This window comes from Scyliorhinus torazame, chromosome 6 (assembly GCF_047496885.1).
Source record: "Scyliorhinus torazame isolate Kashiwa2021f chromosome 6, sScyTor2.1, whole genome shotgun sequence".
NCBI classification, from domain to species: domain Eukaryota; kingdom Metazoa; phylum Chordata; class Chondrichthyes; order Carcharhiniformes; family Scyliorhinidae; genus Scyliorhinus; species Scyliorhinus torazame.
Genome location: NC_092712.1, coordinates 13,215,918 through 13,231,929, shown reverse-complemented (window position 1 = coordinate 13,231,929; position 16,012 = coordinate 13,215,918). Strand labels below are relative to the sequence as shown.

General features: G+C 60.6%; 1 protein-coding gene across 1 annotated transcript in view; it reads right to left on the bottom strand.

The window, feature by feature from the left end:
* Positions 1 to 8,182: 8,182 nt before the first annotated feature.
* tonsl (tonsoku-like, DNA repair protein) overlaps positions 8,183 to 16,012 on the bottom strand; it is a 97,672-nt gene continuing 89,842 nt past the window's right edge. Inside the window, exons 21-22 of the mRNA XM_072510164.1 lie at positions 12,042 to 12,175; positions 8,183 to 8,495 (exon numbers count right to left, since the gene is read on the bottom strand). Coding sequence (XP_072366265.1) covers positions 8,296 to 8,495; positions 12,042 to 12,175 — 334 coding nt within the window. The 3' untranslated portion in view covers positions 8,183 to 8,295. The remainder of the gene's footprint in view (positions 8,496 to 12,041; positions 12,176 to 16,012) is intronic.

The following is a 16,012-nucleotide window of genomic DNA, read 5'->3' as shown; positions in this document are numbered from 1 at the left end:
GGGCCTTCCCCCTGCCAGCCATCACCCCCGGGGCCTTCCCCCTGCCAGCCATCACCCCAGGGGCCTTTCCCCCTGCCAGCCTTCCCCCCTGCCAGCCATCACCCCCGGGGCCTTCCCCCTGCCAGCCATCACCCCCGGGGCCTTCCCCCCCTGCCAGCCATCACCTCCCTCAACCCAATCGGAGCCCGCAGGCCCGGCCCCTGCTCCACCTTGCGGGACTCCACCCCGTCCAGGAACCACCGCACCCCCTCTTCCCCCGCCCAGCGCTCGAACTCGTCCAGCCTCCGATTAAAAACCTCAAATTCACCACCTTAACCCTCTCTCCCTCACCGCCTCCTGCTCCCTCAGTAAGTGGGCTAGCATCCTCCTCGCTTTACCCCACACTGCTCCCCTGACCCCCCCCCCACTCCCACACACTGCCCCGACCCCCCCGCTCCCACACACTGCCCCGACCCCCCCGCTCCCACACACTGCCCCCCGACTCCCCCGCTCCCACACACTGCCCCCCTGCACCCCCCGCTCCCACACACTGCCCCCCGACCCCCCCGCTCCCCACACACTGCCCCCCTGACCCCCCCCCCCCGCTCCCACACACTGCCCCGACCCCCCCGCTCCCACACACTGCCCCGACCCCCCCGCTCCCACACACTGCCCCCTGACTCCCCCGCTCCCACACACTGCCCCCCTGCACCCCCCGCTCCCACACACTGCCCCCCTGACCCCCCCGCTCCCACACACTGCCCCCCTGACTCCCCCGCTCCCACACACTGCCCCCCTGACCCCCCCGTACTCACACACTGCCCCCTGACCCCCCCGCTCCCACACACTGCCCCCCTGACCCCCCCGCTCCCACACACTGCCCCCCCTCCCCGTACTCACACTGTCCCCCTGACCCCCCGCTCCCACACACTGCCCCGACTCCCCGCTCCCACACACTGCCCCCTGACCCCCCGCTCCCACACACTGCCCCCCTGACCCCCCCCCCCGTACTCACACACTGCCCCCCTGACCCCCCCGCTCCCACACACTGCCCCCCCTCCCCGTACTCACACTGCCCCCTGACCCCCCCGTACTCACACACTGCCCCCCTGACCCCCCCCCGTACTCACACAATGACCCCCTGACCCCCCCCGTACTCACACACTGCCCCCCGACCCCCCCCCCGTACTCACACACTGCCCCCCTGACCCCCCCCGTACTCACACAATGACCCCCTGACCCCCCCCGTACTCACACACTGCCCCCCGACCCCCCCCCGTACTCACACACTGCCCCCCGACCCCCCCCCCCGTACTCACACACTGCCCCCCCCGACCCCCCCCGTACTCACACACTGCCCCCCCGACCCCCCCCCGTACTCACACACTGCCCCCCTGTCCCCCCCCGTACTCACACACTGCCCCCCTGACCCACCCCCGTACTCACACACGGGCCCCCCTGACCCCCCCCCCGTACTCACACACTGCCCCCCCGACCCCCCCCGTACTCACACACTGCCCCCCCGACCCCCCCCCCGTACTCACACACTGCCCCCCTGACCCACCCCCGTACTCACACACTGCCCCCGACCCCCCCCCGTACTCACACACTGCCCCCCTGACCCACCCCCCGTACTCACACACTGCCCCCCTGACCCCCCCCCGTACTCACACTGCCCCCCTGACCCACCCCCCGTACTCACACACGGGCCCCCCTGACCCCCCCCCGTACTCACACACGGGCCCCCTGACCCCCCCCCCGTACTCACACACTGCCCCCCCCCCCCGTACTCACACACTGCCCCCCCGACCCCCCCCGTACTCACACACTGCCCCCCCCGACCCCCCCCGTACTCACACACTGCCCCCCCGACCCCCCCCCGTACTCACACACTGCCCCCCCGACACCCCCCCCGTACTCACACACTGCCCCCCCGACACCCCCCCCCGTACTCACACACGGGCCCCCCTGACCCCCCCCCGTACTCACACACTGCCCCCCCGACCCCCCCCCCGTACTCACACACTGCCCCCCCGACACCCCCCCCGTACTCACACACTGCCCCCCCGACCCCCCCCCGCACTCACACACTGCCCCCGACCCCCCCCCGTACTCACACACTGCCCCCCCGACCCCCCCCCCCGTACTCACACACTGCCCCCCCGACACCCCCCCCGTACTCACACACTACCCCCCTGACCCCCCACCGTACTCACACACTACCCCCCTGACCCCCCCCCGTACTCACACACTGCCCCCCTGACCCCCCCCGTACTCACACAGCCCCCCGACCCCCCCCCGTACTCACACACTGCCCTCCCGACCCCCCCCCCGTACTCACACACTGACCCCCCCCGTGCTCACACACTGCCCCCCTGACCCCCCCCCCGTACTCACACACTGACCCCCCCCGTGCTCACACACTGCCCCGCGACCCCCCCCGTACTCACACACTGCCCCCCTGACCCCCCCCCCGTACTCACACACTGCCCCCCCGACCCCCCCCGTACTCACACACTGCCCCCCCGACCCCCCCCCTACTCACACACTGCCCCCCCGACCCCCCCCGTACTCACACACTGCCCCCCCGACCCCCCCGTACTCACACACTGCCCCCCCTGACCCCCCCCGTACTCACCCACTGCCCCCCCGTACTCACACACTGCCCCCCCGACCCCCCCCCGTACTCACACACTGCCCCCCGACCCCCCCCGTACTCACACACTGCCCCCCTGACCCCCCCCCGTACTCACACACTGCCCCCCCGACCCCCCCCCGTACTCACACACTGCCCCCCCGACCCCCCCCGTACTCACACACAGCCCCCCCGACCCCCCCCCCGTACTCACACACTGCCCCCCTGACCCCCCCCGTACTCACACTGCCCCCCGACCCCCCCCGTACTCACACACTGCCCCCCCCGACCCCCCCCGTACTCACACTGCCCCCCCGACCCCCCCCGTACTCACACTGCCCCCCGACCCCCCCCGTACTCACACACTGACCCCCCGACCCCCCCCCTGTACTCACACACTGCCCCTTGACCCCCCTCCCCATACTCACACACTGCCCCCGACCCCCCCCCCGTACTCACACTGCCCCCTGACCCACCCCCCCCGTACTCACACACTGCCCCCCCTGACCCCCCACGTACTCACACACTGCCCCCCCCTGACCCCCCCCCGTACTCACACACTGCCCCCGACCCCCCCCCCCGTACTCACACTGCCCCCTGACCCACCCCCCCCGTACTCACACACTGCCCCCCCCTGACCCCCCACGTACTCACACACTGCCCCCCCTGACCCCCCCCCGTACTCACACACTACCCCCTGACCCCCCGTACTCACACAGTGCCCCCCCGACCCCCCCCCCCCCGTACTCACACTGCCCCCGACCCCCCCCCGTACTCACACACTGCCCCCCCGACCCCCCCCGTACTCACACACTGCCCCCTGACCCACCCCCCCGTACTCACACACTGACCCCCTGCCCCCCCCGCACTCACACACTGCCCCCCCTGACCCCCCGTACTCACACACTGCCCCCCCGACCCCCCCCCGTACTCACACACTGCCCCCCGACCCCCCCCCCGTACTCACACACTGCCCCCCCGACCCCCCCCGGTACTCACACACTGACCCCCCGACCCCCCCCCTGTACTCACACACTGCCCCTTGACCCCCCTCCCCATACTCACACACAGCCCCCTGACCCACCCCCCCCGTACTCACACACTGACCCCCTGCCCCCCCCGTACTCACACTGCCCCCCGACCCCCCCCCCCGTACTCACACACTGCCCCTTGACCCCCCTCCCCATACTCACACTGCCCCCCTGCCCCCCCCCCCCGGACTCTCACACAGTCCCCCCGACCCCCCCCGTACTCACACACTGCCCCCTGACCCACCCCCCCGTACTCACACACTGACCCCCTGCCCCCCCCGTACTCACACTGCCCCCCGACCCCCCCCCCGTACTCACACACTGCCCCTTGACCCCCCCTCCCCATACTCACACACTGCCCCCTGACCCACCCCCCCCGTACTCACACACTGACCCCCTGCCCCCCCCCCGTACTCACACTGCCCCCCGACCCCCCCCCCCCGTACTCACACACTGCCCCTTGACCCCCCTCCCCATACTCACACTGCCCCCCTGCCCCCCCCCCGGACTCACACACAGTCCCCCCTGCCCCCCCCCCCCCCCCGGACTCACGCACAGTCCCCCTGACCCCCCCCCCCCCGGACTCACACACAGTCCCCCTGACCCCCCCCCCGGACTCACACACAGTCCCCCTGCCCCCCCCCCCCCCGGACTCACACACACTGCCCCCCTGCCCCCCCCCCCCGGACTCACACACAGTCCCCCCTGCCCCCCCCCCCGGACTCACACACAGTCCCCCTGACCCCCCCCCCCCCGGACTCACACACAGTCCCCCTGACAGCCCCCCCCCCCGGACTCACACACAGTCCCCCTGCCCCCCCCCCCCCCCCGGACTCACACACAGTCCCCCTGACCCCCCCCCCCCCCCCGGACTCACACACAGTCCCCCTGACCCCCCCCCCCCGGACTCACACAGTCCCCCTGACCCCCCCCCCCCCCCCGGACTCACACACAGTCCCGAGCCTCCGTAACTGCCCCACCACCTTCGCAGTGGACACCAACCTAAACTCCATCTGGAGCCCCTGTCTCTCCTTCAGCAACCCCTTCCCCAGCACCTCCGAGTGCCTCCTATCCACACTCAGAATCGCCTCCACCAGCCTTGCCCTCTCCTCGTGCTCCACCCTCTCCCCGTGCCCCCAAATCAAAGTAAACTCTCCTCTAACTACCACCGTGAGCACCTCCCACAGCATGGCCGCCGTGACCCCCCCCCCCCACCCCCACGTCTTTCAGCTCAACATAGCCTCAAATGGCAGCCCTCCCCATCATACACCCCCCTCTCCCTCACACACCCTCCTCACACTCCCCTCACACTCCCCTCACACAGCCCCCCTCACATACTCCCCTCACACACACTCCCCTCACACACACTCCCCTCACACACACTCCCCTCACACACACTCCCCTCACACACACTCCCCTCACACACACTCCCCTCACACACACTCCCCTCACACACACTCCCCTCACACACTCCCCTCACACACACTCCCCTCACACACACTCCCCTCACACACACACACCCCCTCCTCACACACACACCCTCCTCACACACTCCCCTCACACACACTCCCCTCACACACACACACCCTCACACACACCCTCCTCACACACACCCTCACACACACACACCCTCACACACACCCTCCTCACACTCCCCTCACACTCCCCTCACACACACTCCCCTCACACACACTCCCCTCACACACACTCCCCTCACACACACTCCCCTCACACACACTCCCCTCACACACACTCCCCTCACACACACTCCCCCTCACACACCCTCACACACACTCCCCTCACACACACTCCCCTCACACACACTCCCCTCACACACACACCCCCTCCTCACACACACACACACCCTCCTCACACACTCCCCTCACACACACTCCCCTCACACACACACCCCCTCACACACACACCCTCCTCACACACACACCCTCACACACACACACCCTCACACACACACACCCTCACACACACACACCCCTCACACACACCCTCCACACACACTCCCCTCACACACACTCCCCTCACACACACTCCCCTCACACACACTCCCCTCACACACACACTCCCCTCACACACACTCCCCTCACACACACACTCTCACACACACCCTCCTCACACACACCCTCCTCACACACACCCTCCTCACACACCCTCCTCACACACCCTCCTCACACACACCCTCCTCACACACACCCTCCTCACACACTCCCCTCACACACACTCCCCTCACACACTCCCCACACACACCCCCCTCAGACACACACACCCTCCTCACACACTCCCCTCACACACACTCCCCTCACACACTCCCCTCACACACACTCCCCTCACACACACTCCCCTCACACACACTCCCCTCACACACACTCCCCTCACACACACACCCTCCTCACACACACCCTCCTCACACACACCCTCCTCACACACACCCTCCTCACACACACTCCCCTCACACACACTCCCCTCACACACACCCCCCTCAGACACACACACCCTCCTCACACGCACACCCCCCCTCACACACTCCCCTCACACACAGCCCCCCACACACACACCCTCCTCACACCCCGCTCACACACACACCCCACTCACACGGCCCCCACTCACACGGCCCCCTCACACACACACCCCACTCACAGCCCCCACTCACACAGCCCCCTCACACACACTCTCCTCACACACACACCCTCCTCACACACCCCCCCCACTCACACGGCCCCCTCTCACACACTCTCCTCACACACACACCCTCACTCACACACACCCTCCTCACACACACTCCCCTCACACACACTCCCCTCACACACACTCCCCTCACACACACCCCCCTCAGACACACACACCCTCCTCACACGCACACCCCCCCTCACACACTCCCCTCACACACAGCCCCCCACACACACACCCTCCTCACACCCCGCTCACACACACACCCCACTCACACGGCCCCCACTCACACGGCCCCCTCACACACACTCCCCCCCCCTCAGACACACACACCCTCCTCACACACACCCTCCTCACACACACTCCCCTCACACACACTCCCCTCACACACACCCCTCAGACACACACACCCTCCTCACACGCACACCCCCCCTCACACACAGCCCCCCACACACACACCCTCCTCACACCCCGCTCACACACACACCCCACTCACACGGCCCCCACTCACACGGCCCCCTCACACACACTCCCCCCCCCCCTCAGACACACACACCCTCCTCACACACACACCCCACTCACACAGCCCCCACTCACACAGCCCCCTCACACACACTCTCCTCACACACACACCCTCCTCACACACCCCCCCACTCACACGGCCCCCTCTCACACACTCTCCTCACACACACACCCTCACTCACACACACCCTCCTCACACACACTCCCCTCACACACACTCCCCTCACACACACTCCCCTCACACACACCCCCCTCAGACACACACACCCTCCTCACACGCACACCCCCCCTCACACACTCCCCTCACACAGCCCCCCACACACACACCCTCCTCACACCCCGCTCACACACACACCCCACTCACACGGCCCCCACTCACACGGCCCCCTCACACACACTCCCCCCCCCTCAGACACACACACTCCTCACACACACACCCCACTCACAGCCCCCACTCACACAGCCCCCTCACACACACTCTCCTCACACACACACCCTCCTCACACACACCCCCCACTCACACGGCCCCCTCTCACACACTCTCCTCACACACACACCCTCACTCACACACACCCTCCTCACACACACCCTCCTCACACACACCCTCCTCACACACACCCTCCTCACACACACCCTCCTCACACACACACCCCCCTCACACACACCCTCACTCACACACACCCTCACTCACACACACCCTCCTCACACACACCCTCCTCACACACACCCTCCTCACACACACCCTCCTCACACACACCCTCCTCACACACACCCTCCTCACACACACCCTCCTCACACACACCCTCCTCACACACACCCTCCTCACACACCTTCCTCACACACACTCTCCTCACACACACACACACCCTCACACACACACACACCCTCACACACACCCTCCTCACACACACCCTCCTCACACACACTCCCCTCACACACACCCACATCTCTTCAGTAACAATGAAGAGTTGTTACTGCTGCAGCGGGATTTGATGCAACGACATGTCTTGGGAGTCGGCCCCATTGCTGTGGGTCTGGAGTCACCAGTAGGCCAGACCGGGTAAGGACGGCAGATTTCCTTCCCTAAAGGACGTTAGTGAACCAGATGGGTTTTTACAACAATCGATGATAGTTTCAGCGTCACCGTTACTGAGACTCGCTCTGTATTCCAAATGGTATTGAAGTTCAATGCCACCAGCTGTGCGTTAGGATCCCTGGAGCATTCATCCCGAAACAGAACCAGGAAGAATGGAAAATGTTGACGGTGGTCAACAGGGTAAAGTGATTGGAGTACGTTGACTGCGGGAGGAGTGAAACACGCGGCACAAACCTGTTTTTGATATCTCCGGTTTAATACACATTCAACAGTCAAATACAAAATACATTAAAAATCCACTAAAATACGTGCACACAGAGGGACACAGAGGTGCGGAAGGGCCGCACTGTTTAGCAGTGGCCGCTGGGCACTGCTCTAATCAGGCACTTGCGCAGAGTGGACACCGTGTGGAGCTCGTGTGCCGTCTGCTCCCGCCAGCTACTCAGCAGGCTCTCCTTGTCGTACTTGTTGAGTCGGCTGCTGCAGAGTCTCAGCTCCCTCAGCTTCGCCCCGATAGCCACAGTGTTCGCTGGTCCATGGACTGAAGACCCTGTTGACAGAGGGAGTAAACCCCGGATTAGCGGACCCTCCCAGACAGCGATACTCAGCCGCAAGCTCATTCACACCTCACCCCACATTGAACTAAAACAGGATGTGTGTGTTCCTCGCAAGCTGCTCCGCATTTCCCTTACGTGGCTGTCTCGGACATTGTGGGTTACAACCACACTGAGAATTCAGTGTAGAATTCACATCTCCACATGCAGTGCATTGAGGGGGTGATTGATAAGGGGATCAGGGGTTATGGGGAGAAGGCAGGAGAATGAGGATGAGAAAAATATCAGCCATGATTGAATGGCGGAGCAGACTCGATGGGCCGAGTGGCCTAATTCTTCCCCTATGTCTCATGGACTTATGGGTGCCCCACTGTCAGAGGGTCAGTACTGAGGGAGTGCTGCACTGTCAGAGGGTCAGTACTGAGGGAGTGCTGCACTGTCAGAGGGTCAGTACTGAGGGAGTGCCGCACTGTCAGAGGGTCAGTACTGAGGGAGTGCTGCACTGTCAGAGGGTCAGTACTGAGGGAGTGCTGCACTGTCAAAGGGTCAGTACTGAGGGAGTGCTGCACTGTCAGAGGGTCAGTACTGAGGGAGTGCTGCACTGTCAGAGGGTCAGTACTGAGGGAGTGCTGCACTGTCAGAGGGTCAGTACTGAGGGAGTGCTGCACTGTCAGAGGGTCAGTACTGAGGGAGTGCCGCACTGTCAGAGGGTCAGTACTGAGGGAGTGCTGCACTGTCAGAGGGTCAGTACTGAGGGAGTGCTGCACTGTCAGAGGGTCAGTACTGAGGGAGTGCTGCACTGTCAGAGGGTCAGTACTGAGGGAGTGTTGCACTGTCAGAGGGTCAGTACTGAGGGAGTGCCGCACTGTCAGAGGGTCAGTACTGAGGGAGTGTTGCACTGTCAGAGGGTCAGTGCTGAGGGAGTGCTGCACTGTCAGAGGGTCAGTACTGAGGGACTGTCTCACTGTCAGAGGGTCAGTACTGAGGGAGTGCCGCACAGTCAGAGGGTCAGTACTGAGGGAGTGCTGCACTGTCAGAGGGTCAGTACTGAGGGAGTGCCGCACTGTCAGAGGGTCAGTACTGAGGGAGTGCTGCACTGTCAGACGGTCAGTACTGAGGGAGTGCTGCACTGTCAGAGGGTCAGTACTGAGGGAGTGTCGCACTGTCGGAGGGTCAGTACTGAGGGAGTGCCACACTGTCAGAGGGTCAGTGCTGAGGGAGTGCTGCACTGTCAGAGGGTCAGTACTGAGGGAGTGCTGCACTGTCAGAGGGTCAGTACTGAGGGAGTGCCGCACTGTCAGAGGGTCAGTACTGAGGGAGTGCACTGTCAGAGGGTCAGTACTGAGGGAGTGCTGCACTGTCAGAGGGTCAGTGCTGAGGGAGTGCTGCACTGTCAGAGGGTCAGTACTGAGGGAGTGCTGCACTGTCAGAGGGTCAGTACTGAGGGAGTGCTGCACTGTCAGAGGGTCAGTACTGAGGGAGTGCTGCACTGTCAGAGGGTCAGTACTGAGGGAGTGCTGCACTGTCAGAGGGTCAGTACTGAGGGAGTGCCGCACTGTCAGAGGGTCAGTACTGAGGGAGTGCTGCACTGTCAGAGGGTCAGTACTGAGGGAGTGCTGCACTGTCAGAGGGTCAGTACTGAGGGAGTGCTGCACTGTCAGAGGGTCAGTACTGCGGGAGTGCCCCACTGTCAGAGGGTCAGTATTGAGGGAGTGCCGCACTGTCAGAGGGTCAGTACTGAGGGAGTGCTGCACTGTCAGAGGGTCAGTACTGAGAGAGTGCTGCACTGTCAAAGGGTCAGTACTGAGGGAGTGCTGCACTGTCAGAGGGTCAGTACTGAGGGAGTGCTGCACTGTCAGAGGGTCAGTACTGAGGGAGTGCTGCACTGTCAGAGGGTCAGTACTGAGGGAGTGCCGCACTGTCAGAGGGTCAGTACTGAGGGAGTGCTGCACTGTCAGAGGGTCAGTACTGAGGGAGTGCTGCACTGTCAGAGGGTCAGTACTGAGGGAGTGCCGCACTGTCAGAGGGTCAGTACTGAGGGAGTGCTGCACTGTCAGAGGGTCAGTACTGAGGGAGTGCCGCACTGTCAGAGGGTCAGGACTGAGGGAGTGCCGCACTGTCAGAGGGTCAGGACTGAGGGAGTGCCGCACTGTCAGAGGGTCAGGACTGAGGGAGTGCCGCACTGTCAGAGGGTCAGTACTGAGGGTGTGCTGCACTGTCAGAGGGTCAGTACTGAGGGAGTGCTGCACTGTCAGAGGGTCAGTACTGAGCGAGTGCTGCACTGTCAGAGGGTCAGTACTGAGGGAGTGCTGCACTGTCAGAGGGTCAGTACTGAGGGAGTGCTGCACTGTCAGACGGTCAGTACTGAGGGAGTGCTGCACTGTCAGACGGTCAGTACTGAGGGAGTGCTGCACTGTTGTACATCTGCCCTCTTGAGGCACTGAAGGTGATTCAGGCTCCTCGCTGCTGGCTATGCGGAGATCGGACTGCCGACAATCTCTCGGTCTGGGCTGCATCGGTCAGCGTTGACCATGGGGGTCTTGGGTGTTCTATTCAGCCAGTGGCGACTGACACTTCCAGCCCAGGTCTTTCTCTCTGAAGATTCTCTCACCCGCTCCCCAGGCCTTGGGCCAGAGACTGGCCAGCAGAGCAGTGCCGAGGTCTCAGTGCACGCCGGGGTTGTGCTGACCCGCGCGGGTACGACTCGGGGAACAGTTCCCGTGATTGGTCGGATTGGTATGTTTGAAGGGGAGGGTGCTACAGAGAAGGTTAGGGAGAGAATTCCAGCGCTTGGGTTACAGAGTAAAGCCCAAGCAACTAAAAGGCAGAGTGATTAAAATCAGAGATGGTCAAGAGGCCGGAATTGGATAAGTACCGAGAGCTCTGGAACGGTGGGGGGGTGGGGGTGGGGAGAAGAGAGAGCTGGAGATCGGCTGGGCAATGGAGTGGAAATGAGGTTGAAATGTTCAGCTCAGGGTCACAAGAGGTTCAATTCAGATTCAGAGATTGGGCAGGACTTGCCGAACAATCCTGAGTGCGCTAATGAGCTACACGAACAACCGTTTACACTTGCTAAATGCAACATACATTCGCAGACTGGGATGCGTTCTCTGCCTTGCGCCTTTTCTGAATTACCTGGGTGCTCGGGGAGCCTATAGTTCCCCATTGCTGTCTCCATGGTAACATCTCAGCCAATAAATCAGAGTTGACTTGCCAACAAATCAGCACAGTTTCCTCCTGCAATATAAATGGCTGTGACGGTTTGAAATTTGGTATTCTTGTGTTTGTCCTGTTGAGTGTTAAAGGAAAAGCTTCAGCAATATGTCTCTCTTTTCAGAGGTTGACAGCGATCTGGTTCTGCCTGAAGCAGTGGCCAGCAGGGGACATGGAGACAAGAGGAAAACTCTCTGTCTGACGATGCTGACCCTCTTGGGGTAGGTCCAAGCACTCGGGTAACTCCGGGGGTTACAGCCACCGTGGTGAAAGCCAGAGTGTCGATGGGTCACGGAGCTCGGGTGTGCGCACCAGTCCCAGGAACCCACCTGAAACATTGAGGTACTGCATCCCAACACTCCGCTCTCTCACAGCAGCAAGCAGCAACTCCACACCCACGGTGCTGATCCCACAATTAGATGATACGTCCAGTGAGACCAGAGACGGACACAGTAACAGACACCTGTGGGAAAGTCACATAGATACATCATCTCACCTTCTGTTCTCTAACCCCCAGCTGTACGGAGTTAGTTACAGAGTAAAGCTCCCTGTGCCCTGTCCCCATCAAACACTCCCAGGACAGATACAGCACGGGGTTAGATACAGAGTAAAGCTCCCTCTACACTGTCCCCATCAAACACTCCCAGGACAGGTACAGCACGGGGTTAGATACAGAGTAAAGCTCCCTCTACACTGTCCCCATCAAACACTCCCAGGACAGGTACAGCACGGGGTTAGATACAGAGTAAAGCTCCCTGTGCCCTGTCCCCATCAAACACGCCCAGGACGGGTACAGCACGGGGTTAGATACAGAGTAAAGCTCCCTCTACACTGTCCCCATCAAACACGCCCAGGACGGGTACAGCACGGGGTTAGATACAGAGTAAAGCTCCCTCTACACTGTCCCCATCAAACACTCCCAGAACAGGTACAGCACGGGGTTAGATAGAGTAAAGCTCCCTGTGCCCTGTCCCCATCAAACACGCCCAGGACAGATACAGCACGGGGTTAGATACAGAGTAAAGCTCCCTCTACACTGTCCCCATCAAACACTCCCAGGACAGGTAAAGCCCGGGGTTAGATACAGAGTAAAGCTCCCTCTACACTGTCCCCATCAAACACGCCCAGGACGGGTACAGCACGGGGTTAGATACAGCGTAAAGCTCCCTCTACACTGTCCCCATCAAATACTCCCAGGACAGGTACAGCACGGGGTTAGATACAGAGTAAAGCTCCCTCTACACTGTCCCCATCAAACACGCCCAGGACGGGTACAGCACGGGGTTAGATACAGAGTAAAGCTCCCTCTACACTGTCCCCATCAAACACTCTCAGGACAGGTACAACACGGGGTTAGATACAGAGTAAAGCTCCCTCTACACTGTCCCCATCAAACACTACCAGGATGGGTACAGCACGGGGTTAGATACAGCGTAAAGCTCCCTGTGCCCTGGCCCCATCAAACACTCCCAGGACAGGTACAGCACGGGGTTAAATACAGAGTAAATCTTCCTCTACACTGTCCCCATCAAACACTCCCAGGACGGATACAGCACGGGGTTAGATACAGAGTAAAGCTCCCTGTGCCCTGTCCCCATCAAACACTCCCAGGACGGATACAGCACGGGGTTAGATACAGAGTAAAGCTCCCTCTGCACTGTCCCCATCAAACACTCCCAGGACAGGTACAGCACGGGGTTAGATACAGAGTAAAGCTCCCTGTGCCCTGTCCCCATCAAACACTCCCAGGGCAGGTACAGCACGAGGTTAGATACAGAGTAAAGCTCCCTCTACACTGTCCCCATCAAACACGCCCAGGACGGGTACAGCACGGGGTTAGATACAGAGTAAAGCTCCCTCTACACTGTCCCCATCAAACACTCCCAGGACAGGTACAGCACGGGGTTAGATACAGAGTAAAGCTCCCTCTACACTGTCCCCATCAAACACTCCCAGGACAGGTACAGCACGGGGTTAGATACAGAGTAAAGCTTCCTCTACACTGTCCCCATCAAACACTCCCAGGACGGATACAGCACGGGGTTAGATACAGAGTAAAGCTCCCTGTGCCCTGTCCCCATCAAACACTCCCAGGACAGATACAGCACGGGGTTAGATACAGAGTAAAGCTCCCTCTACACTGTCCCCCATCAAACACTCCCAGGACAGGTACAGCACGGGGTTAGATACAGAGTCAAGCTCCCTCTACACTGTCCCCATCAAACACTCCCAGGACAGGTACAGCACGGGGTTAGATACAGAGTAAAGCTCCCTCTACACTGTCCCCATCAAACACACCCGGGACAGGTACAGCTCGGGGTTAGATACAGAGTAAAGCTCCCTCTACACTGTCCGCATCAAACACTACCAGGACAGGTACAGCACGGGGTTAGATACAGAGTAAAGCTCCCTCTACACTGTCCCCATCAAACACTCCCAGGACAGGTACAGCATGGGGTTAGATACAGAGTAAAGCTCCCTCTACACTGTCCCCATCAAACACTCCCAGGACAGGTACGGCACGGGGTTAGATACAGAGTAAAGCTCCCTCTACACTGTCCCCATCAAACACTCCCAGGACAGGTACAGCATGGGGTTAGATACAGAGTAAAGCTCTCTCTACACTGTCCCCATCAAACACTCCCAGGACAGGTACAGCTCGGGGTTAGATACAGAGTAAAGCTCCCTCTACACTGTCCCCATCAAACACACCCGGGACAGGTACAGCTCGGGGTTAGATACAGAGTAAAGCTCCCTCTACATTGTCCCCATCAAACACTCCCAGGACAGGTACAGCATGGGGTTAGATACAGAGTAAAGCTCCCTCTACACTGTCCCCATCAAACACTCCCAGGACAGGTACAGCACGGAGTTAGATACAGAGTAAAGCTCCCTCTACACTGTCTCCATCAAACACTCCCAGGACAGGTACGGCACGGGGTTAGATACAGAGTAAAGCTCCCTCTACACTGTCCCCATCAAACACTCCCAGGACAGGTACAGCATGGGGTTAGATACAGAGTAAAGCTCTCTCTACACTGTCCCCATCAAACACTCCCAGGACAGGTACAGCTCGGGGTTAGATACAGAGTAAAGCTCTCTCTACACTGTCCCCATCAAACACTCCCAGGACAGGTACGGCACGGGGTTAGATACAGAGTAAAGCTCCCTCTACACTGTCCCCATCAAACACTCCCAGGACAGGTACAGCATGGGGTTAGATACAGAGTAAAGCTCTCTCTACACTGTCCCCATCAAACACTCCCAGGACAGGTACCGCTCGGGGTTAGATACAGAGTAAAGCTCTCTCTACACTGTCCCCATCAAACACTCCCAGGACAGGTACAGCATGGGGTTAGATACAGAGTAAAGCTCTCTCTACACTGTCCCCATCAAACACTCCCAGGACAGGTACAGCTCGGGGTTAGATACAGAGTAAAGCTCCCTCTACACTGTCCCCATCAAACACTCCCAGGACAGGTACAGCATGGGGTTAGATACAGAGTAAAGCTCTCTCTACACTGTCCCCATCAAACACTCCCAGGACAGGTACAGCTCGGGGTTAGATACAGAGTAAAGCTCCCTCTACATCCGTCGTGTAGACCGACGGCAGATTTCCTTCCTAAAGGACATTGGCGAACCAGATGGGTTTTTACCACAAGCGACAATGGTTTCATGGTCATCATTAGACTTTTTAATTCGAGATATTTTATTGAGTTTAAATTCCATCACCTGCCATGATGGAATCATTACCCGGCGTCTCTCGATTACTGATTCAGTGACAATACCACTATGCTATCGCCTCCCCGAGTTAACAACTGTTGCTGTGGGTCTGTCATCACAACGGCAGATTTTATAGAAAATATGAGCAGGAGGAGGCTATCTGGCCCTACGATCCCACTCCGCCATTCATTATGATCATGGCTGAACGTCCAATTCAACCGCCTAATCCCACTTACCCCCATATCCTTTGATCCCCTTCGCCCTGAGTGCTGTATCTAACTACTTCTTGAAACCTTGCAATGTTTTGGACTCAACTACTTCCTGTGGTAATGAATTCCACAGGCCGACCGCTCTCTGGGTGGAGAAACTTCTCCTCATCTCTGTCCTAAATGGTCTCCCCCGTATCCTCAGACTGTGCCCCCTGGTTTTGGACACACCCACCATCAGGAACATCCTTCCTGCCTCTACCCTGTCCAGTCCTGTTAGAATTTTATAGGTTTCCAGGAGGTCCTCTCCTTCTTGAAAGTGAACCCTTGGGAAGCAACGGGTTTTGACGGAGTCCCTGATCATGCACTCA